General features: G+C 41.3%; 1 protein-coding gene across 2 annotated transcripts in view; it reads right to left on the reverse strand.

Annotated features, from left to right (window-relative positions):
- The window catches only part of LOC309543812 (cytochrome P450 2J4-like), a 90558-nt gene extending 73430 nt beyond the window's left edge, over positions 1-17128 (reverse strand). For both annotated transcript variants that reach the window (XM_082242993.1, XM_082242992.1), the window contains exon 1: positions 16944-17128. In XM_082242993.1, the coding sequence (XP_082099119.1) occupies positions 16944-17114 (171 nt within the window). In that variant the 5' untranslated portion in view covers positions 17115-17128. The remainder of the gene's footprint in view (positions 1-16943) is intronic.
- Between the last annotated feature and the right edge of the window lie 7214 nt (positions 17129-24342).

Consider the following 24342-nt stretch of genomic DNA (forward strand, 5'->3'; position numbering starts at 1 on the left):
TATAGGCACCACTCCCGGCGTGGATCACTCTGCGTATCCATTGCTGGGAGGAGGTTTGCCACTGAGATATCTGTCTAAGGTCAGTGTTTCATCATCACTATTGCGGTGTAATCTTAAATGCCTTATATATATATCTTTCTTTTTTAAAATCTGGACGCATTTTTTCTCATTTGGGCAACAATTAGTATCCTTATCTTACCTACACTATATACTCATTATTGACCATGATTCTGATCTCCACCAATCATTCGATTGGTTGGAGTAAACAGGATTATATTTGTGGCCCTATATATGTGAAAGGATATGTTTGGACTACATAAACCAATTAACAAACATTATTTCTTTTTCTAATGGAAATTGCTTTTTTTAAAAAAAACCCTTTACCCTTTTGATAAATTTTTAGTAATTATATGCATTTATTATTCACAGCATTTGCTGATTGGCCTTTGCTTGTTTGGCTTGAGCCATTACTGGACTCCAGTTGTGGCATTGGGCCCTCTTGGTGCACACCTCATTTCTGGGATAAGTCCACTAATACTACTCTGACTGCCAGCTTGCAATGAATCTCCTTGTCACAGAATAAACTACCATCAGTTTCTGTGGGTGCGACCAAAAATCCATGCTTTTATTTAAAGGACAAAACAATATTGGTGTTCATATCTCTTTCAACCATGTAAGTTCAATTTCAATCTTCATATGTATATATATTATATCTATTTCTGAAATGATTTTGAGCACAATAAACATGTATATATGTTCAAATATTATCTAATGTAACAAATATGTATATATATTCAAGACGCATTTACTTATATTTTGTCTCTGCTGTCTTTTGTATCAACAAACCATTTGTTACAATATCCCTTTAATACTTACAGATAAATACTATTTCTAATACAGTCCTTGAAGAAGAGGTCTTCACCTCGAAACGTCGGACCACTTTGAAATAGTCGGTTGAATCCATATGTTCATCTTTTATATACACACCAGTTCTGTCCATTTTTAATGATATAATGTTGTATGTCAATTTTCTATTTCTTTTTTGCATATATTAATAAAATCATCATTAAGTATTTTCTTTATATCTATATCATTTATCTTGAGTGACCTTAAAAGTCCCACCCCATAGGGGATTTTTCCAAAAACATAGATAGAGATATAGAGAGATAGAGAGATAGACTACACTACTGGTAGCATGTGGCGATACCTGGACCCTATAGAGGTTGCACAGGCCGTCCAACTCCTCCAGGATAGCACATAAATACATGCCAGGGCCAGTAGGTTTGCTGTAATAAATATTGCTGCGCCAAGTGAGAAAATAATAAATATGCTTAAATAACTTATAATCAGAAAGCAACTCAATGCTTATAAAAATCAAATAACAGTGATAATCAGTGAAAATAGCAGTCCCAATAGTGAAAACTAAAGGTGAACAATAAATCCAATAAAGCAATCTTCATCTGTGATTTAAATAAAGTGCTGCATGCTTCACTCCAGTGCTCCCAGTGGCTAGGTTGCACCTCAGTCTGTTCAGGAGCTCATTGATGCCCTGGTCCAGATCTGGGAGGAAATACCCCAGGTCACTATCTTGTCACTATCACGTCTCATTAAGAGCACACCCCCACGTTGTCAGGCATGCATACAAGCACATGGGGGCAGTACAAACTACTGAGTATTTTGAGTTGCTGCATTAAAATTTCAGCAAAATGGACTAGTCTGCTGCATAATTTTTTCACTTTGATTTTCGGGTTGTCTTTGAATTCAGCCCTCTGTAGGGTGATCATTTTCGTTTCCATCAAATGATGTAACATCCTTTGATTCCTAACACATTACCCAGTCCATATCTGTATAGATATCCAGCATATAAAAGGAGAAAATGGTCGCACGCCACCACGGAGTCCAATGAAGAAAAATAGGTGGTACAAGGTACAGTGGGGTAGGACAGTAGACGCGTTTCACATGACTGCTACGAGCTTGTTCACTTGGTAGTGAACAAGCACGTAGCAGTCGTGTGAAACGCATCTACCGTCCTACCCTGCTGTACCTTGTACCACTTATGTGAATAAATGAACTTTTCTTCATTGGATTCCATGGTGGTGTGCGACCATTTTCTCATTTTATGTTTCTCCTGGTGGCCAGCCGAGGTTCAGCACCCACCTTGAATTGTGGACTTTGACTAGCCTGAGCGGTGTTATCTCTCTTCATAGATATCCAGCATGATATTTTTCTATATTGAGATCTGATGTGTGTTCAAAGTGTTCCTTTAATTTTTTGGAACAGTGTATAATAGATATACTGTATATAGATATAAATATATGTATTTTGTTAACATATTTTAGATAGATAGATAGATAGATAGATAGATAGATAGATAGATAGATAGATAGAAATTATATATGCATTCTCTGCAGTATATATATTTGTTTATATACTGCCATGTGCATTGTGTATGCCCAAGGACTTTGCCATTTGTAAAAAAATATCTTTTGTTCCACTGAGCGTGCTCAACCACTTTGCCATTTGAGCCATATCTCTGGTTAAACTTAGCATGCTCAGAGACTTAGCTGTTTGACATCTGATACGTAAATGGTACATAATGGGTACATAATGCACTTGTTGCTCTCCATCTCACATAAATCTAAACCAAAACTCCCACAGCTGTCTTCACAAACCACACACAATACCATTGCTGATGCAAATTTAAAATGAGTAACAATTTTGTGTGTTGTATTTCCAAATGATCATCATATTCACCACAAAAATGTAATATGTGTACCAACATCATTAATTCAAATCAAAATGTCATTATCAAAATTCAGAGGGTAACATCACTATTCTACACCCACACACCAATAAACACCAAAGATCACAGAGTAAATCAAGAAACAGAACTCCTGCCTGATGTAATTCCACCATCTATAAGTAAATGCCTAAAGAAATGTAGTATTTAGATGTAGGAGGGTACCACCACCATTGCAAATCTTGCCACATTTGTTCCACAGGGAAGGACAAATAGCAGCTTTCAGAATTGCACACCAGCACCAGCTGCAGCCTCTTCTCAAGCAAAAAGCCCCAAAATTAGAGATGGCCCTACAGGAGCCAGTTGACAGTAATCAGTCATAAACAGCCTTGGAACCAGATGGCATATCACATTAACAGGTTGGTCAATGGCTCTCAGGACTTTCAGGGTACATCTGCATTGATTAACTTTTTGCACCCCAGGGACTTAGGGCTGTTTAACACCACAGATATGGAGGCTCCATGCATGTGGCAGCACAGTGGCTAACTGGTTAGCACTTCTGCCTTGCAGAACCGGGGTCATTGATTTGAATCCCAAGCATGCCACTATCTGGTTAGAGGTTCTTCCTCTGTTTTTGTGTTATTGCTTCTTTTTCACAAGGTATCATATTTCTGATGGGTTTCACATAATGGAAACAAAAGAAATGCCATTGTAAACAAAGCGAGTGTGGGTTTTACACCGAATCTATATGTTTTTTGGTCAGATATAGATTTATAAGTCTGGTGTGATCCTGCACCCATATTTAAATGTTGGATGCTGTTGACAAATGTGCTTGTCAACAATTTGTGTGAAGCAGCCCTCACAAAGTTTACATTTCCTTCTTTGTACCCTCTAAATGTCAAACAAATTACAACTTGAATTGTTTTGTTTTTGGTATCACTAATCATGGCCAGAGACTTGGACATGGATATTTTCCATTCGTCTGCTGACACGGCGTTACTTGGACTTGGCTCCCTTGAATTTCTGCTCCACGCTGAAATACGGTCGGTTGCCACCTCTATACCTGAACCCCCTCTTTTGGACTCCAGCCGTATGCAATTCTTTGTTGTGGACGGGATCCCAAAAAACCTTCAGCATTCTGAGGGCGACTATTTCTTCAGTCACAGGTCCTTTCTACCTAGCAGTGACCTACCCTTTACCTCTACTATGCCAGGAACACATGAGAAGGTGCTGAGTCTGCCATTTTGGTTTTAATATGTGCAAGCAAAATCATCTGTACGCAGTTTGAGACTAAAGCAAAAATCTATGTGCAATATTCTAGTATACCCCTGAAGAAGAAGCGAATAGCTTCGAAAGGCATTGGGTATTTGACTGTATATTATTTGCACGTCTCTACTACTGCGTTGTTCTGTACCATCTGCTTGCCCATTTTGCTTGTATATGTATATGTTTTTTTTGCTGTTTTTTAAAATCAATTGTCATTAATAAAATTTTGTTACAATTCTTTTAAAATACTCTATATCTATACTTTTGTCTTACTATTTGAGTGCCGGTAAAGTCCCAACCCCTTAGGGGAACCCCTTCTTCCTCCTTGTTTTTGCTTTCCCGGGATGTGGCACCTCCCTCTATAGGAATTTTTGGCTGAGGACCCCCCTTTTGCATGGATCTTTTCCATTATACACTGCACAGATAAATATGCTTATATAGCTAATGCATTCTTTCATTTGCCGAGAGTGTGTATTCCTGATCAACAGGTGTGAGTATTTGAGGCATACATGAAGAGACAGAATTAATTACACTGGTCGGGGTGTCCTTTACTGGGTGGGTGTAGGTGTGCTAGCAATCCAACCTATGTTTATTAAAGGCCTGTACTAGTGGGGTTTGCTTTGCCTGAGAAGAGGCCACATTATTTGCAGGAACGGTTATGATAGTGTGTATAATGACCCACACCGGCTGTGGTTTGATGAATGTTTGGTCTGTGTGACCATGCGTTTTCCTGTTTGTGAGCATCAGCTGATCCTTCTCTTTTGATTATTACTTACAAATCTCACATGTTAGACAACTCTTAATGTTGATCTAGTTTCCTAAATTGTTTTTATAAAAATGAAGCTTCCTGCTAACCCTAACCAGAAATGTATGTGTGTGAATTTGGAGGGGTGTAGTTATTGCGCTGCCTTTTATTTTGTCTGTTTTGATTGTTTAATCCTGCACTTAAATTTTTGATGGGGGGTGGGGTGGTGAGAGTTGTTAAATATGTTTGACCTGTTTGGTGCGCACCTTATTTTTGTCCCTGGTGTATACTATGAAATGTAAGGTGTGTCCAAATTAAGTGTTTCTCTTTTGGACTGTAAGCTATTTAGAGCTGGGCCCTTTAAACCATATTGTAAAGTGCTGTGAAAAATGTTGGGGACGTCATGTGACCCGCAGCCATCTTGGGTAAAACACCAGGAAGCAACTTGCTTCACGCTGCACGCTGCGTACGCTGCACGCTCTGCATTTGGCTTTTTTCCTTCTAATATAATGTGAGTGCATAATTTATCCTTTAATATTAAATAAAGTGAGTAGTTAACAGAGAGCACTAGATCCTGTATTATTTTTTCTTACAAATTGTGGGAGGCACTCCGGAGTTGTACATCTGGCCAATGGAGGTGATATGCTGATTGACCCCGCAGGGTCTGCCTGTTGATTACCTGTGAAGTTGTGTCAAGACAGAGGATGTTTATGCTGTTTGACCCCGTAGGGCCGGTGCTATAAGGTGAGAGGCAGAGATTGCTTGGTGGTGGGATTTGTGAGCACAGAGGAAGACACACATAATTGGATATCTTCACTAGTCTGCTTTGGGGCCCTTTTTCCATCACCTGCAAGAAAAGGACTCTCTTCTTCTCTTATTAGGCACTTTACTAGTTCCAACTAGACTTTCATATATATTTTTCATGTATAAATATTGCATTGGTGGTTGTAATTGATTGTTTGTAGGACTGCGCTGCACTATACTATCATAAACATGACATGCCAGTTATTTTTTTGGGCAAAGTAGCTGAATAAACAAAATAGTGTTCCTATTGTCCAAATAAAATGTAGAATCGGCTTTGAATTTGTGTTTTGTTTTGTTTTTTAGGTTTAATAAAATAATTTAGAAGTGGAATGTCTTGATAACACACCTTCCAATCTCTATTGAATATACTTTGCTACAAAATATTTCTATTCTGCACAAATGAAAGTAATTAAATAGAGAAAGTATAAATCCAAAACTAAAAGAGTAAGCTTTTAACAGCTCCAATGCCGATTTTCAGGTTTTTGCTATGGTCTAGGTCAGGGATCCTCAAAACCAGCTGTTGCGGAACTACACGTCCCATGAGGCATTGTAAAACTCTGACATTCACAGACATGACTAGGCATGATGGGAATCTTAGTTCCTGAACAACTGGAGGGCCATAGCTTGAAGACCCCTGGTCTAGGTAAACTATTGAACATGTCAAATTTAAGTATTTATTTTCTCTAATCACCAGTTGCCCACCCCATGAACACCATTGTTGAAATAATTTAACGAAATAAGCATATGGAACACATTCTCGCAATGGCACACAACTGGTTGCTTGGGCCGGCTCCTGGCCAGAAAATGCATCCTCCTGTGTGTGGAAGGATGTTCAGACGTACTCACAAGTGTTAGTTCTGCTCAGAGTTTTCCTCAAGTTAACATGGAAATATCATTTTTTTTTTTCATGAGATGTTGCTGATTTGCAAGGTAAGTGTGGGATATGTCTTGGTGTTCCCAGGGTTTAGGGGGATGTAGTGTTTAGTGATCCTCAGAACAAACATTACGTCCTGATTCTATGCACAGTAGACTTTGTACATGTACAGTAAATACAGTGTGGAATGTGTGTATGCATTTTAGCAAGTATTCCACAAACTGTTGGCTAAAATCAAATCCTGTATAGTCATAATGAACTCTACGCCAGTGGTGTATTTAGGTTTTGTGCTGCCCTAGGCCTGACTAAACTTGTGCACCCCCTAATTTACATATGACCCACCCCTTCCTGTAAAGGCCATGCCCCTTACTTTTTATGACCCCCCCCCCTGTCATCTGTGAACCACAGACCAAAAGTCTATCAGTGCCCATCAGCAAAGCCTCATCAGTTCCCATACGTTCAGCCTCATCAGTGCCCATCTGTGCAGCCTTTTCAGTGCCGCCTCATTACTGCTCATCATTGCAGCCTCATCACTGACCACCTGGACTCTTCCCTCTGGCCCAATTTACCCCATAAGACTGGCACTGTACTAAAAGTGTAGCGCAAGCCGGCGGGGACCCTTTTCATGCAGGACCCAGGAGGAGGCTGTTTTTTTTTTCGTGCAGGGTGCAGCTTTTTTGCTGCCCCCCTGCAAAGTGCCGCCCTAGGCCTGGGCCTTGTTGGCCTAGGCCAAGATACAGCTCTGCTCTACGCACATGTAACTTAGCAATTTTCACAACCCTATACATAAGTGTCTTGTTTTTGGTTGCCTCATCCTGGTGATGTTTACCTGTCACCCAATCAAAAGTTCACCATTCACAGAAAATGCCACATATGAGTCATCTCTGGTCACATTTTACCAGTTTTCCCTGACAGCGAAGTGTGTCTGCATATGCTCACTGCTCACTTAAAGGCTAAGTTCACTTTTAATTTTGCTAAATTCCAGCTCCTCTATGTACCAATATACTATTAATGTACCTCTGTTGCAAAATAATACACGCTTTCTTTAATTGAGAGAAGGCCTTACCTGTGCTTTTGCTATATTTTCTTAGATCGCTTCATCTCCTGCTGGTACGTAGATATTAGACATAGAAGTCAGTAATGCTGGCCATACACTATATGAAAAATCGTCCAAACTAATTTTCTAAAAACAAACGCTCGGCCGTGAGAGCAGATGATTTTGCCATTATGTAATAACTGATAAATCGTTCAACAGACATAAATGAATCCGTTTTTTAACGTATACCTAGTGCAAACAGTTTGGACGAGAAAAACTATAACCTTTCAATTTATTGTTCATTCAGCAGAAATTTTCCAAATTTGTCCTTCATTTTTTTGGCACAAAAATGTCACAACCCATTGCCGATTTGCGCGCATTAACTGGCCAAAAAGGGAACGAATTTCGGCTGATTTTTTGTATAGCGTATGGCCACCATAAGACACAGGAAGGAATTCATCAGCTGACCTTATTAGCACACACCTGTGGCTACCTTCCCTCCTTCCAGCAGATCCCAACTACCCCCAGTTAGGTGCACAGTGTTCTACTACAATTAATCATATATATATATATATATATATATATATTGTGACAGGAAGTCAGGTAAATCTGGGAATGTAGTCACTGAGAGGAGACACATTCCCACCTGCTTTGAAAAGTTCACTGATACTATAGGGTGTTGGCTGCAAAAAGAGCCAGCAGGAAGTTGAAAACCATTCAGCTGTTCAGAATGAGGAGATCAAGGCCTCTATAATTTGTCCAGAGAAAATCTATTGAGTGCTGCCTCCTGTCGCCGTGTAGGCTGGGAGAGGAGGACAGACATACGTGTACCTCCCGACGCCGTGTGGGCATGGGAGAAGGACTGCTGCCGCCTGTCGCCGTGTGGGCTGGGAGAGGGGGACAGTCGGATGTGTGCCTCCCGATAAGCTGGTGAGCATGGGAGAAGACCCCCTACAGCGATGTGAAGCTAAGGAGGGTAACCACGAGTGAAGACGTCTCAAAGGTGAGAAGACAAAGTGTTCCATGTGAAGAGTGTGAAGAGTAAAGGGACCTGTTAAATGAACTGTGTTCAATGTGAAGAATCTGAAGAGTAAAGGATCCTGTTATAAATGAACATGTGTTGATGTGAAAGAAACAAAGGGACATGTTCAATGGACAATGTTTGTGCTGTGTGAAAAGCAAACAAATGGACATTTGAGTGTCTGCTGTAGGATCAGCAGTGTCGGCCCAACAGTAGGTTGGAAAGACTTCTTAGGTAGGTTCCAGCGTGAGAAGGTAGCCGCCCACAGAGGCAAGGATTTATTTTGTCTTTTATTTTATTTTGGCTGTTTTGACGCTTGCAATTGTGTGAAGTAAATTGCATGAATAAATCAGTCTTGTTTTCAACCTCTGCTCGGCTATCTCTCTGTGAAAACGCACCCCCAAAGGGGTCATCCACACCCGCCACCGAGCTAATCCCTTACATATGGTGGAGGATGCGGGCATAAGCAGAGATCCCTGCAAGGAAGTGCAAATGTTTGATGAACTTTATCTGGTGCATGAGATTGCACAATCTATGTGTGCAGGAGAGAAGATCCTGACAGAAAAAAAAAAAAAAAGTGTTTTAAAGAGACAGCGGTCTCAAAATTATTTGATGAACTTTGTTGTGTCTGGTGCAAGTGACTGCACAAACTGTGTGTGCAGGAAAAGAGATCTTGCAAGAGAGAGAAAAACTACATGTGTTAAAGAGACAGTGGTCTGAAAATTTTTTGCTGGACTGTGAAAAATTTGTGGAGTTATTGAAGATGGGGCGATCCAAACGCCTGAAAAATGCAAAGATAGATGAAATGAGAGACCGGATTCTATGGATGGAGGGGATGTTACCGTCTGAACCAGCCCCATCCATGCCTAAAGAGAGTCTACTAAAGAGGAAGGTTGTTGTCCCTAGCAACACTGATGAAACTGCTATGGAGACGCAGTGTGCTCAGATGAAAAGTAAACCCAAAATGGGGGAGATGCTGAAACAACGGAGCTTTGCAGCTCAACAAAAGGCTCATCAAGAGAGCATGGCAGGCTGGAAACAGAGACGCCAGCAGCCAATGGAGGCCATCGGTTTGGAGGAAACAGAGTATGTGTGCAGGGCTGAGTTGGATGCCTTGCAACGGAAAATGGAAGAAAAGGAACAAGCCTTGGAATTGCTTAAAATGGAGCATAGAAACTTGCAGGAAATGAATGAACTACTCAAGTCTCATGTGTTACAGTGGGAAGAATCCACTGCTCTTCTTTTGGTCGAGTTGCAAAAATGTCAAGACACTATAAAGGAGAAAGATACCATCCTCATGGAAAAGGAAATTGAAATTCAGACTTTGCAGAAGCAAAGTATGTGTGAAATGTTGGAGTTGCGTAATCAGCTGGAAAAAAGTCTTCAGTGTTTGGAAGTTACAAAAATAGACCTACAGGAGTCGCAGGAACAGAATGTTGCTCTGAAAGCGACATTGTCTCTCAGCGACAACGAGAAAAGTGAAAGAGAGGCTAAATTACTGAGTACTGTGTATGAGCTCACCACTTTGAGCAATGTGGTAGATGAATTACGTGCAGACTGTGAAAGTTGGAAAGGTGAAGCCCAACGTTTCCAGCAGCAGTTAAAGGAGAAAGAAGCCTGTGTGGCAGAATTACAGTCTCATTCCCAGAAACTAGCCAATGAGGTGAAGGCTCTTATGCAGGGAAAAGGAGATTGTGAACATAAGAGGAAAAAAGTAGAGGCACAGCTTCTGGAATCGCAAGTCAAGGTGTCAGAAGGTGACCGATTGTGTGCTAAGCTGTCAGAGAAGGCAAACCGACTGCAGGTTGAGTTGGACAATGTTACAAATCAGCTTTCTCAAGCAGACAGAAAATCTAGAGAAATTGCGGAAGATTTTTCTATCTTGGAATCGCAGCTGCAAGACACGCAGGAACTCTTACAGGAAGAGAGGTGTCAAAGGCTGAGTTTTAGCACAAAGCTCAAACAAATGGAAGATGAGAAAAATGGCTTCCTGGAACAATTAAAAGAGGAGGCGGAAGCAAAGAAAAACCTATCAGAGCAAGTCGCAACATTGCAAGCTCAGATAGCGGATATGAAAAAACGCATGGAAGAAAGCGTTGGTTCATTACAGTGTGTTGAAGATGTGAAAAAGAAGTTTGATCAGATGCTTGGTGAAGAGAAGACTGTGTCTGCAAAATATGCAGAAGAACGCGCACGTGCAGAAACGGAGGTGCGTGATAACGAGAGCAAAGCCCTGTTCTTGGCTCGCTCTTTGGAGGAAGCTCTAGAGTGTAAGGCTGAACTAGAAAGTGTTAACAAACAGCTGCGTACAGAAATGGAAGAATTGGTCAGCTCCAAGGATGATGTTGTGAAAAGCGTTCAGGAGCTAGAAAAGTCTAAGCGAGCCTTAGAACAGCAAGTAGAAGAGATGAATATTCCGTTGCAGGAACTGGAAGAGGAATTCCAGGCAACAGAGGATCTGTCCCAAAGAGGGGATAGTGTGCCTGATGCAGTTTTTAAAAGGATCAGTGTTTTGGGGTCTGTCCTGAGTGAGCCTCAGAAATGTGATGACACGTGGCTTGAATCACCCCTTTGGAATAAACCATTCCTTCAAAAACTTCAAGCATTGGAAAATGTATCATTAGAGCTTCAGCAAACAAAAGAGTTGTGTAAGAAATGTGATGATTTCTCAGTTCAGGCTGAAAACCTAGTGGAGAAAACTAAAGCGGAGAAAACTAAAGCAAGTGATATAAATCTGGGAGAAAAAAGCAAACGCCACCTAGTGGAGAAAACTAAGGCTGTTGGTGAAAACGTGAAGCAAATGAATAAGTGCCTTTCAGGGAGTGTTTCCAAAATGGAACTGGTGAAAGACGGGTGGCAGAAGTTTGATCGTGATCTTGAGATACATTCCATGTGGAATTCAGATAGAGAAAAGGAACTAGGTGACCTTGAGCGGTCAAATAGTTCAGCAGAAAGTGCATTGAAGAAACCTGTAAAAGAATGTGTTGCAGTTCCATGCTTCTTCACTGATGCAGAGAGGAGGTCTATAATGGATACCACCCAGATCGCTGGGTTCAACTGTGTTGTTGCCTTTAACCCCTATGTTGGTGGAAGGAAAGTTGATGATGTTCTGGTTGGCTACTTCTGTGAAGAGTTTGGCAAGAAATATAAACTGAATATCAAATCAAATAGTAGGCCTTTACTGCGACTCGCTCAGGAGGGCGAAAAGTTTAAGAAGTTGATGAGTGCAAATGCTTCAGATCTGCCTATGAATATGAAATGTTTGAATGATATTGATATCTCTGGGAAAAGGAACAGGGGTCACTTTGAAGAAATGTGTGACAGCCTGTTGTCTCAATTGGAAAATCCTCTGCACAGCATCTTAGAGCAAGCAAAGCTCAAGAAGGAAGATCATTCCCTTTTACAACAAAAAGTCAATGATTGTGTACAGCTGTATGGAGAGGCAACTCAAGTCACAGAGGGATGTCAAGAGTCCCTACTTGGAACAAAGCTTAGTGAAGCAAAGGTTCTCAAAGTTTTGTGGAAAACATTTATGGATTGCAGAGAGAGGCGTCTTAAGAATGTTGAAGACCTTAAGACTAGCCCAATTGAGTTGCCTATGGATCACGGTCCTCCATGGTGGATTGGACAGACGGTTATGAGGGACAAGCTGTCTGACATTTATGAGAAAGCTGTCAATGAAGATGACAGAAACGAGAAGGAGCAAAATTATGCCAAAAATGCAGTTGAAGAATGTGTATATGAGATGAGAGACAAACTGTGTGGCATTTATGAGAAATCTGTCAGTGAAGATGACAGAAACAGTTTCATCCGGAAGCTTGAGGATAATAGGAGGCTTATCAGTGAGTCAGCAGTGCCTGACACATGCGTGCCTGGAAATATGTGTCCCAACCCTAGGGTTGAAACAAGAGGGGGGGGTATGTGACAGGAAGTCAGGTAAATCTGGGAATGTAGTCACTGAGAGGAGACACATTCCCACCTGCTTTGAAAAGTTCACTGATACTATAGGGTGTTGGCTGCAAAAAGAGCCAGCAGGAAGTTGAAAACCATTCAGCTGTTCAGAATGAGGAGATCAAGGCCTCTATAATTTGTCCAGAGAAAATCTATTGAGTGCTGCCTCCTGTCGCCGTGTAGGCTGGGAGAGGAGGACAGACATACGTGTACCTCCCGACGCCGTGTGGGCATGGGAGAAGGACTGCTGCCGCCTGTCGCCGTGTGGGCTGGGAGAGGGGGACAGTCGGATGTGTGCCTCCCGATAAGCTGGTGAGCATGGGAGAAGACCCCCTACAGCGATGTGAAGCTAAGGAGGGTAACCACGAGTGAAGACGTCTCAAAGGTGAGAAGACAAAGTGTTCCATGTGAAGAGTGTGAAGAGTAAAGGGACCTGTTAAATGAACTGTGTTCAATGTGAAGAATCTGAAGAGTAAAGGATCCTGTTATAAATGAACATGTGTTGATGTGAAAGAAACAAAGGGACATGTTCAATGGACAATGTTTGTGCTGTGTGAAAAGCAAACAAATGGACATTTGAGTGTCTGCTGTAGGATCAGCAGTGTCGGCCCAACAGTAGGTTGGAAAGACTTCTTAGGTAGGTTCCAGCGTGAGAAGGTAGCCGCCCACAGAGGCAAGGATTTATTTTGTCTTTTATTTTATTTTGGCTGTTTTGACGCTTGCAATTGTGTGAAGTAAATTGCATGAATAAATCAGTCTTGTTTTCAACCTCTGCTCGGCTATCTCTCTGTGAAAACGCACCCCCAAAGGGGTCATCCACACCCGCCACCGAGCTAATCCCTTACATAATATATATATATATATATATATATATATACTGTATATATTCTAGGTATAAATCTGATCAACACTTAGTGGTTTGCGCTCTGATCTAGCAACAGTCAAGTCATGGGTTCAAATCCCATCTATGCAACCTACCACCTCCTTAAAATGTGAATGGGTATGTGCGTAGGCATATTTGCCATCAGCGTGATACAATTTAGCTTCAGTTATGCGTTAGCCAAAGCACATATGCAATTGCCATTGCAATCCTAGGGAAGTGGTAGAATGGGTGGGATTTGAATTCATGACCTAAGTGCTGCTAGCTAAGAGTGCTAAAGATTAAGCCACTGTGCTGGAACAATAATATCTAGAATATAAAGAAGTACCATGATTACAGAATTAACTTTTATAAATATAACTCAACATTTTAATAAAATACCAATTAGACATATAGAATGGAGATATAACTCTTACATCAATGATAATAATAATAATAATATAAATATCAGCAAAAGAAGCAAAACAAGTCACATCTACAAATTTTTGACGATTTAGCAATGATCTTGCATTTGTATTTATGGGGAATATAGATTCTCTTGATCTATGTTCATTCATTCATCATGGTACTACTGTATATTCTAAGCATAAGTATGCTACTCTCAAGTGAGTCTTTCTCTCCTAAATAGAAAGACTAAGACCATGGGTTCAAATCCCAAGCATGGTGTCACCTGCTTAAATATTAAACAGCAGAGTATGCTGAAAATAGGCAAATACCTAATTGCCACTGCCACATCAGCATGTTTGTTTCCATAATTTGCATGCAATGATATGGTATTTAGCAAAAATATTGTGTGGAAATAAAATAATCAAATACTAGTGAACACACCTAAGTGTTTTTTCTTTATGAGCGCAGACCACTAAGCAAATGTGCTGAGTACAATTAGACTTGCATAATAGTTAAGTATGAATAAAGAATGAACATAGATAATTAGAACTCTATAGTCTTCTAAAAAATAAATGTAACATGAAAAAAAAAATGACATATAACAGATATGTAACTGTAAATGATTAATACATGTAACCTCCTGGAATAGCAGATATTACTCTGTAATAATAATTCAGAACAGCATTCGTTAGCAAAAGAAGAAAGCAAATTATGCACAATAATTGTAATATAAATATATAGCAACACATGAGGTAGAGCACACCCCATATTTATTGGCATATATGTACACATGATCATAGCTAAATACTGCAGTGCAGTTTCATATAGGAAACTCGTTGGCAATTGCCAGTAATGGAACCGTGATCATGCCGATTTGGAATTCACCAATGCATATTCGCCTATTTGTTCTCACTTTTCCGTTAACATGTTCACCTAGTTGAGGTCTCAATTGTTTTAATTGGGAGTAATTAAATGTAGAATGACTATTTCTTATTATTATTCTTAGTGGATTAGGCCCTGTGCCTTCAATGTTTATTTTGAATTTTGTGTGCAGCAAAAGGGTTATTGTTTTTTAAAGAAAGTTTGGTTTTGGAGATATTCTAGGAAACTGTAAATTCATATATATGTAACACTAGCTTCAATCTGGGGTTTCTATAAAACTGCAGGGTGTTGTGAAAAATCGCAAAAAACGAAGAAAGATATACTTGTGCTCAGATCCCAAAAGCTTGTACATGCATATAATCTACCAGGTGCTAAAGAGGTGTAACCACATGTTAACACGTGCAGCTCTCCCCCATTTTGTGTCTGTTTGCCCCATCTTGGCTGGACGTAAGAGGGATTAATTTGACGCAGTCGGCCAACTTAAACATGTATTGGAATATGTGTGAACTAAATATCCCTATTTTTATTGAAAAAGTTGCTAGAAAGGGGTAGTTGGCAGTGTGCAGATGGTTCAGAAGGGAGTCATTGATGTTTAAAAGCTCTAGCACAGCATTGGACTTTATAGCACTTCTAGACTAGGACTAGGGTTCTTTGGGCTTGGAACAGTGGTAGAATTTGTCAGTCAGATGCAGCATAATTGCCTTTGTGTACAGCTTACTGTGGTAGATTTAGAGATACCAAGTGGAATGAGAAGTCTTCCTCATGCCAGAGGTCATTAGGCTTGAAAAAGCTCCATAGCTGCTGAAGTAGGTGGTCAAGTCAAAGACCACTGCCTATTCAGAGGAGAATGTTGGCTTATTTGAACGTCAGATAGTTGTACACTAGCTGAAGCAGAGAGAGGTGCATCATGAAGAAAGTGAAGTTGGCTTATATAGCGTCTATGAACTTTATGGCCATGTAGTAGTCTTTCCAGAATATGCCCCTCTTCGATGCAGTTGTTTGCTGCATCTTTAAAAAATATGCCCTTATCTTACTTTAATTTTTCTTTTTTGAGACTGCTGATCAGTCAAGCCTGTGTATGGGAGGCTACATCCACTTGAAACCCCCATAGCAAATATGTGCCATTGCAAACCAGAGGCTCTCAATGCCTTTTTCAGTGGCACCTGGAAGAGCCGCTGCTATAGGTTGTATTGACAGATCGATACACAAATCCTTGCCTGCACTTCTGTAACTGTGACCCAACCTCCTCCCTGACATCATTGATTTTCAGATGGAGACATCCTAGTAACCGCATAGACCCACTGGTTGCTGCAAATATCAGTGTAGGATGTGAACACGCCTTTCTACCTTCTTCCTTGCATTTAAAACCCCTGCATTTCTAATGGTGCAGAATTTGGGACTTATTTGAGGTCTGAGGATGCATGTTTTGGAGCTGATCTGAGATCTGAAGGTACAGTCAAAGGGGCTGATCTGCGGTCTGAAGATGAACAAATTGAGGCTGATCTGAGGGCTGAAGGCACCATTGTTTAATGGCACATTGTTTTTTACTTTTAATTGTCACTTAATGCAGAAAAGTTTGTTGATCATTGTTATAAGCTAAAATTGGATGCAAATGCTTATCAGGCATTTCCGGCCTCTACACAGTACCAGTATTGCCAACTGTCAGTATTTTTACTGGCAGCCAGTAAAAAACGTGCACTTAACTCCTGCCAGTAAATGCCAGCGACTGGAAAAGGTTGGCAGTAAAAAATATGGCTGTGACGCTCGGGGCGAGCAAGGCCATCTGAGTGTCTGCCAGTGTGTTCAGACGGTGCCGGCTTGGGGCAGGTCTGGCGGAGTTGGTGCCTGAGCGTGTTGTGTGATATCATGGTGCAAGGGAGCCGAGCAGAGTGGCTGGAGCCTCATGTGGGGGTCTGCGGGACGGGAGTAAGGCAAGCCTGGAGCAGGACTGTCAGAGCTGTTTGGACTGGAGTGGAGTGAAGGGACCACCTGGCATGGAGAGAGACTGTTACTGTGACCCAGGAGGTATCGGTGAGGTATCATCATCATCTGTGCTCCTGCACACTGCTGTCAGTAAGCAAAAATGTATTGCTGCGCTGAATAATAACAAATAAAACAACTAAAAATAAATAATAAACTGCTAAAACCTAAATATTAACAAGTCTGTGTTATGCTATAAATAGCATGTGAAAAAATAATACTTCTGAAGTAATTAGATGCTTCTTTAAAAAGTCCACAACTGTGCGATTTTGTGTGAGTCTATTGTGATAATCCTCCCCGCCACCGATATCCGTGTTGCACAAGGTGCTTCCTTCTACAAGTAATGGCACTTAAAATGTAAGGAATCATATACCTACTTGTGTTATTCTCTCTGGATGAAGCTGGAATTTCAGTGTCCACAAGTTTCCAATCAAAGGCAATGGAAGTGGCCCAGGGGGGAGTTTTCTCGAAGTCCATAGGACTTTCAAATAACTGATTATCAACAAAGTCCCCAAGAATAGGAAAAATAACTCGGAGATACTCCACATAGTCAAGTAAATGTGAGTTATACAAGACAATATGAAAAAAAAGACTGTTCGTGATGTAAATAATCTGAGCTCAGGTTATTTATTAAAGAACTGGTCGCTATTGATGACAGCCCAGATATCATTTGTACAAGTGCTGTTAATATGTAACTACTATTGACATGCCTATTTAACTTAAAGGGAAACTATATATGCTTTTTTTAAATGGGCAATGTATTCTATTTGTAATGTATATGTTTTAAACTATTGCCTACAATTTGTCTTCTACAAATAAATGTTTCATACATGCCAATAAATTTCCAAAGAACAATGGGTTATCTAAAAAGACAGCACAGCAGAACTTCACTGCCTGTGGGCTCACTTTGTCAAATTCAAACCAAGGACAGAGCCCTAAAATATTTCAGTATTTTGCATGTGTACAAAATAAACCTAACCTTATTACACCTTAATATATATATATATATATATATATATATATATATATAGTGGGTACGGAAAGTATTCAGACCCCCTTAAATTTTTCACTCTTTGTTATATTGCAGCCATTTGCTAAAATCATTTAAGTTCATTCTTCTTCCTCATGAATGTACACATAGCACCCCATACTGACAGAAAAACACAGAATTGTTGACATTGTTGCAGATTTATTAAAAAAGAAAAACCGAAATATCACATGGTCCTAAGTATTCAGACCCTTTGCTCAGTATTTAGTAGAAGCCCCCTTTTGATCTAATACAGCCAGGAGTCTTTTTGGGAAAGATGCAACAAGTCTTTCACACCTGGATTTGGGGATCCTCTGCCATTCCTCCTTGCAGATCCTCTCCAGTTCTGTCAGGTTGGATGGTAAACGGTGGTGGACAGCCATTTTTAGGTCTCTCCAGAGATGCTCAATTGGGTTTAAGTCAGGGCTCTGGCTGGGCCATTCAAGAACAGTCATGGAGTTGTTGTGAAGCCACTCCTTCGTTATTTTAGCTGTGTGCTTAGGGTCATTGTCTTGTTGGAAGGTAAACCTTCGGCCCAGTCTGAGGTCCAGAGCACTCTGGAGAAGGTTTTTGTCCAGGATATCCCTGTACTTGGCCGCATTCATCTTTCCCTCGATTGCAACCAGTCGTCCTGTCCCTGCAGCTGAAAAACACCCCCACAGCATGATGCTGCCACCACCATGCTTCACTGTTGGGACTGTATTGGACAGGTGATGAGCAGTGCCTGGTTTTCTCCACACATACCGCTTAGAATTAAGGCCAAAAAGTTCTATTTTGGTCTCATCAGACCAGAGAATCTTATTTCTCACCATCTTGGAGTCCTTCAGGTGTTTTTTGCAAACTCCATGCGGGCTTTCATGTGTCTTACACTGAGGAGAGGCTTCCGTCGGGCCACTCTGCCATAAAGCCCCGACTGGTGGAGGGCTGCAGTGATGGTTGACTTTCTACAACTTTCTCCTATCTCCTGACTGCATCTCTGGAGCTCAGCCACAGTGATCTTTGGGTTCTTCTTTACCTCTCTCACCAAGGCTCTAGGAAGGGTTCTGGTCGTCCCAAACGTCTTCCATTTGAGGATTATGGAGGCCACTGTGCTCTTAGGAACCTTAAGTGCAGCAGAAATCTTTTTGTAACCTTGGCCAGATCTGTGCCTTGCCACAATTCTGTCTCTGAGCTCTTCAGGCAGTTCCTTTGACCTCATGATTCTCATTTGCTCTGACATGCATTGTGATCTGGAAGGTCTTATATAGACAGGTGTGTGGCTTTCCTAATCAAGTCCAATCAGTATAATCAAACACAGCTGGACTCAAATGAAGGTGTAGAACCATCTCAAGGATGATCAGAAGAAATGGAAAGCACCTGAGTTAAATATATGAGTGTCACAGCAAAGGGTCTGAATACTTAGGACCATGTGATATTTCAGTTTTGTTTTTTTTTATAAATCTGCAACGTCAACAATTCTGTGTTTTTCTGTCAGTATGGGGTGCTATGTGTACATTCATGAGGAAGAAGAATGAACCTAAATGATTTTAGCAAATGGCTGCAATATAACAAAGAGTGAAAAACCACTTCCATACCGAGTCATAGTAATATGACGTCGGCATGGTGGTTGTACGGATCCGGGCGGGCGTCATATGATGTCCGCCCGCTCTAGCTGCTACTGCGCGCCCCCGGGGCCGCGCAGCGCAGCGATCGGGGGTGAGGCTCGTCCCTCTGACATAGCCCATCCCTGATCAAGGTAAACAGCCAATAGAAATTGGCTGTTTACCACATGATCGGCTGCGTCATTCACAGCCGATCACATGAGCGGCTCCAGCACGAGCCGCTCGTTCTCTCTGCAATGCGCGCCCCCGGGGGCGCGCAGAGCAGCGATCGGGGACGAGGCTCGTCCCTCGGACAGAGTCGATCCCCGATCTAGGTAAAGAGCCAATGAAATTGGCTCTTTACCACGTGACCGGCTGTGTCCAATCACAGCCGGTCACAAATGTCAACAGAGAACACGGTAACTAGCTGTCACCGTGTTCTCCTCCTCACACACTGATCCTGTGTGAGGAAGAGAGTGTGGTAACAGCTAGTTACCAAGTACAGTGCACCCCAAACACACTGATTGCCCCCCCCCCCAATAAAGAGCACCTGTCACTAGCCCATCAAAGTACCCGAGTACCTGTCACCAGCCCATCAGGTACTCTGATGACAGGTACTCGGGTACTCTGATGGGCTGGTGACAGGTATTCAGGTACTCTGATGACAGGTACTCAGGTACTCTGATGACAGGTACTCGGGTACTCTGATGACAGGTACTCGGGTACTCTGATGACAGGTACTCGGGTACTCTGATGACAGGTACCCGGGTACTCTGATGACAGGTACCCGGGTACTCTGATGACAGGTACTTGGGTACTCTGATGACAGGTACTCGGGTACTCTGATGACAGGTACTCGGGTACTCTGATGACAGATACGCAGGTACTCTGATGACAGGTACTCGGGTACTCTGATGACGGGTACTCGGGTACTCTGATGATGGGTACTCGGGTACTCTGATGACAGGTACTCGGGTACTCTGATGACGGGTACTCGGGTACTCTGATGACGGGTACTCGGATACTCTGATGACGGGTACTCGGGTACTCTGATGACAGGTACTCGGGTACTCTGATGACAGGTACTCAGGTACTCTGATGACAGGTACTAGGGTACTCTGATGACGGATACTCGGGTACTCTGATGACGGATACTCGGGTACTTTGAGTACCTGTCAACGGAGTACCCGTCATCAGAGTACCTGAGTACCTGTCACCTACCCATCAGAGTACCCGAGTACCTTCCACCTGCTCATCAGAGTACCTGACGCTTGAAGTACCCGAGTACTTGCCGCCTGCTCATCAGTACCCATCACTACTCATCAGTACCTATCACGTATCAGTATCACCTATCAGTATCAGTACTACTCATCGGTACCTATCACCTGCCTATCAGAGTACCCGAGTACCTGTCACCTGCCTATCGGAGTACCCGAGTACCTGCCACCTGCTCATCAGTACCAGAGTACCTGTCACCTGCCCAACAAAGTACCCGAGTACCTGTTGCCCTTCATACAGCCACCATGTCTAAGTCCAAAAAGGTTTATATACGTCCTCCGTTTAAACCTAAATACCGGTGTTATGGCAGCAGATAGCTGCCATAACCCTGGTATTTTTTTAAACGGTGGACGGTTGGCTTTCCGATAAGGGTGGTCCCAGTGGCGGATTCGCCGTGGGATCACCCCTCCGGGATGGCGGAAGAGGTGCCCCCCCCCCCTCCCGCCGCGTCCGGTCCTTTTCCCCGCTTACCGGACCCGCCGACAGCGGGGAAAACGATCCGGTGTTCCGTGAGAATTACCTACCCTGTGAGAATTACCTACCCCTCGTCACTTCCGGCCAGAAGCATCTGAGCAGCGCAGCAGTGCGCATGCTCAGAGCGCCGGATACCTAATGGCAGAACAGAGGAGCTTACTAGTGCGCATGCGCACTAGTATAAAACGATCACGGTGTACCGTGAGAAAAACCTACCGACGCGGCGCTTACCTAAAACAGCTGTGCTGAAATACGAGTCATCCCCGCTCCTGTCCCGGTCACTTCCCTGCTCTCGGCAAGTAAATATGAAAGCGGCTTTCGGCTCAGTTTGCCCTCACTTGACTCTATGGTCTTGGAGGACCGGAGCTACGGAAAATGTTGTTGCCTAGCAACCGGTTTAAAGGTCCTTTTTTTTTTTTTTCATTTTATATAATTTTTTTTTTTCTATCTTTTAGTGTACTTGTGAGATCTGAGGACTTTTTGACCCCAGATCTCACAAAAAAGAGGTCCTGTCGTGCCTTTTTCTATTACAAGTAATGTTTACATTTCTTGTAATAGAAATAAAAATGATCCTTTTTTTTTTTTTTTGTTAAACGGTGTAAAAATAAAAAATAATAAATAAAATAAATAGTAAAAAAAAAAAAAAAAATTAAAGCACCCTGTCCCCGTTAGCTCGCGCGCAGAAGCGACACATACGGAAACCCCGCCCACATATGTAAACGGTGTTCAAACCACACATGTGAGGTATCGCCGTGATCGTTAGAGCAAGGGGAATAATTTGAGCCCTAGACCTCCTCTGTAACTCAAAGATGGCAACCTGTAGAAATTTTTAAATTGTCGCCTATGGGGATTTTTAAGTACCAAAGTTTGTCGCCATTCCGTGAGCGTGCGCAATTTTGAAACATGACATGTTGGGTATCTATTTACTCGGCGTAACATTATCTTTCACATTATGGAAAAAAATTGGGCTAACTTTACTGGTTTCTTATTTTTTAATTAAAAAAAGTGAATTTTTTCCAAAAAAATTGCGTTTGGAAGACCGCTGCGCAAATACGGTGTGATAAAAAATATTGCAATAATCTCCATTTTAATCACTAGGGTCTCTGCTAAAAAACAATATATAATGTTTGGGGGTTCTAAGCAGTTTTCTAGCAAAACAACTGATTTTAGCTTGTAAACACCAAATGTCAAAAATAGGCCTAGGCAAGTGGCTAGGATGCATGATGATGCTCCTTGGATGTTGGGCCCCTCTATATGGCTAGGCTGTGAAAAAGTCTCACACATGTGGTATTGCCATACTCAGGAGGAGTGGCAGAATGTATTTTGGTGTGTCATTTTTGCTGTGTACATGCTATGTGTTAGGAATATCCTATAAATTGACAACTTTGTGTAAAAAAAAAAAGTTTTCATTTTTTCCCCACATTTTCCAAAAACCTGTGGAAAAAAATGATATGTTCAAACGACCCATAATGCCTCATAGAATATACGTTGGAGTGTTTGCTTTCCAAAATGGGGTCATTTTGTGGACTTTTCCATTGTATTGGTGCTCTAAGGCCTTGAAAAGTGTGATAGGTAGTAAGAAAGTTTTATGTGTATTTATGCTCCTAGAATGCCTGAAGGTGCTTCTTGGACGTGGAGTATCTTTTTGTGGCCAGGCTGTGTAAAAGTCTCACACATGTGGTATCGCCATATTCGGAAGGAGTAGCAGAATGTATTTTTGGGTGTAATTTTTGCTGTGTACATGCTATGTGTTAGAAATAGCTTATAAATTGACAACTTTGTGGGAAAAAAAAGAAAAAAACATTTTTTTCTTCATTTTCCCAAGAATTGTGGGAAAAAATTACAACTTCAAAAACCCACCATGCCTCTTACTAAATACCTTGGACTGTCTACTTTACAAAAAGGGGTCATTTGGGGGGTATTTGTACTGTCCTGACATTTCAGGGCCTCAAGAAAGGAGATAGGCAGTCAGTACATCTGGTGTGATCAATTTTCAGTAATTGGTACCATAGCTTCTAGACTCAATAACATTCACACAGACTAAATAATATACACTAATTTGGGTTAATTTTACCAGAGACATGTAGCAGTATACATTTTGGCCCAAATGTATGAAGAAAAATTAATTTTTTGCAACATTTTATAATTGAAACTAAAAAAAAGTGTTTTTTTTTTCAAAATTTTTGCTCTTTTTTTGCATATATCACGAAAAAAAAAAACCCCAGTTGTGATCAAATACCACCAAAAGAAAGCTCTATTTGTGTGAAAAAATTATAAAAATTTTGTTTGGTTACAGTGTAGCATGACTGAGCAATTGTCATTCAAAGTGTGAGAGTGCTGAAAGGTGAAAATTGGTCTGGGCAGGAAGGGTGTCTAACTGCTCTGTATGGAAGTGGTTAAGGGGGTCTGAATACTTTCCATACCCACTGTATATATATGCTTTGAAAGATGCATTAAGGTAGAAAAAACTTTCAGGCTTTAGAACCACTTTAATACAGAATTTATTTCTGTCATACTACATGAATTAACAACTTGCTTTTAAATTTAAAAATTCCGTCACTGAGCAATCTAAGAATGAAGATTAAAAAATCATATTATAAAACAGAAAAAAATACTTTTAGCATTACAGTGTATAGCAAACTCTACATTATATATTAATAAGTAACAAAGAGTGTTTTAATAAATCTACAATATGCAAGTGAAAAAAAAAAACATAAAAAGTCCCCCCCCCCCCAAAAAAAAAAATCCTAATTTGTGCAATGTAAAATATCCAAAACTACTTCTATGAGTGTTCTCTGTGTTAAACATAATGCGCTTCCACTCACAATTAGATAATATGGTAAATAATAATACTCTTGTAATTTAAAGTGATTGTAAAGTCTTGTGTTTTTGTTTTTTTAAATAACAAACATGTTATACTTACCTCCTCTGTGCAGTGGTTTTGCACAGGGCAGCCCCGCCCCCCTCTCTCCTGATTGGCTAACTGACTGATTGACAGCAGCGGGAGCTAATTGTGTCGCTGCTGTGTCTCAGCCAATGATTAAAACAAAAGTGATGCGCAATTGCTACAGGTCTCAAAATAAATGTCCATAAACTAAGTAAAAAGCGCTAATAGTCCATTAACTTAGGGCTGCCATCAGTAGGAACAGAAGCCAGATTTCCAGCAAGGCTGCAGGTAAAAAACAAGAGGGAGAATTGCCTCCCTCTTGTGTAGACTGTAAAGTGTAGACTTTAAAACAATTTAATATAATATAAAATTGGCAACTCACATGTTGAGGCACAGGTGGCTCAGCAGCATAAGACAATTACGTCAATGGGATGCAATGTGTTTCCGAGCATGTGCGCTGCAGATATTGTGGCAGCCATGCCCCTTCTTCAAGCCAATCAGTAGGGAGAGTCCCAGAAGGCCGAGGGACT

This window comes from Pelophylax lessonae (genome assembly GCF_965119305.1).
Source record: "Pelophylax lessonae genome assembly, chromosome: 1".
In the NCBI taxonomy this organism is placed as follows: Eukaryota; Metazoa; Chordata; class Amphibia; order Anura; family Ranidae; genus Pelophylax; species Pelophylax lessonae.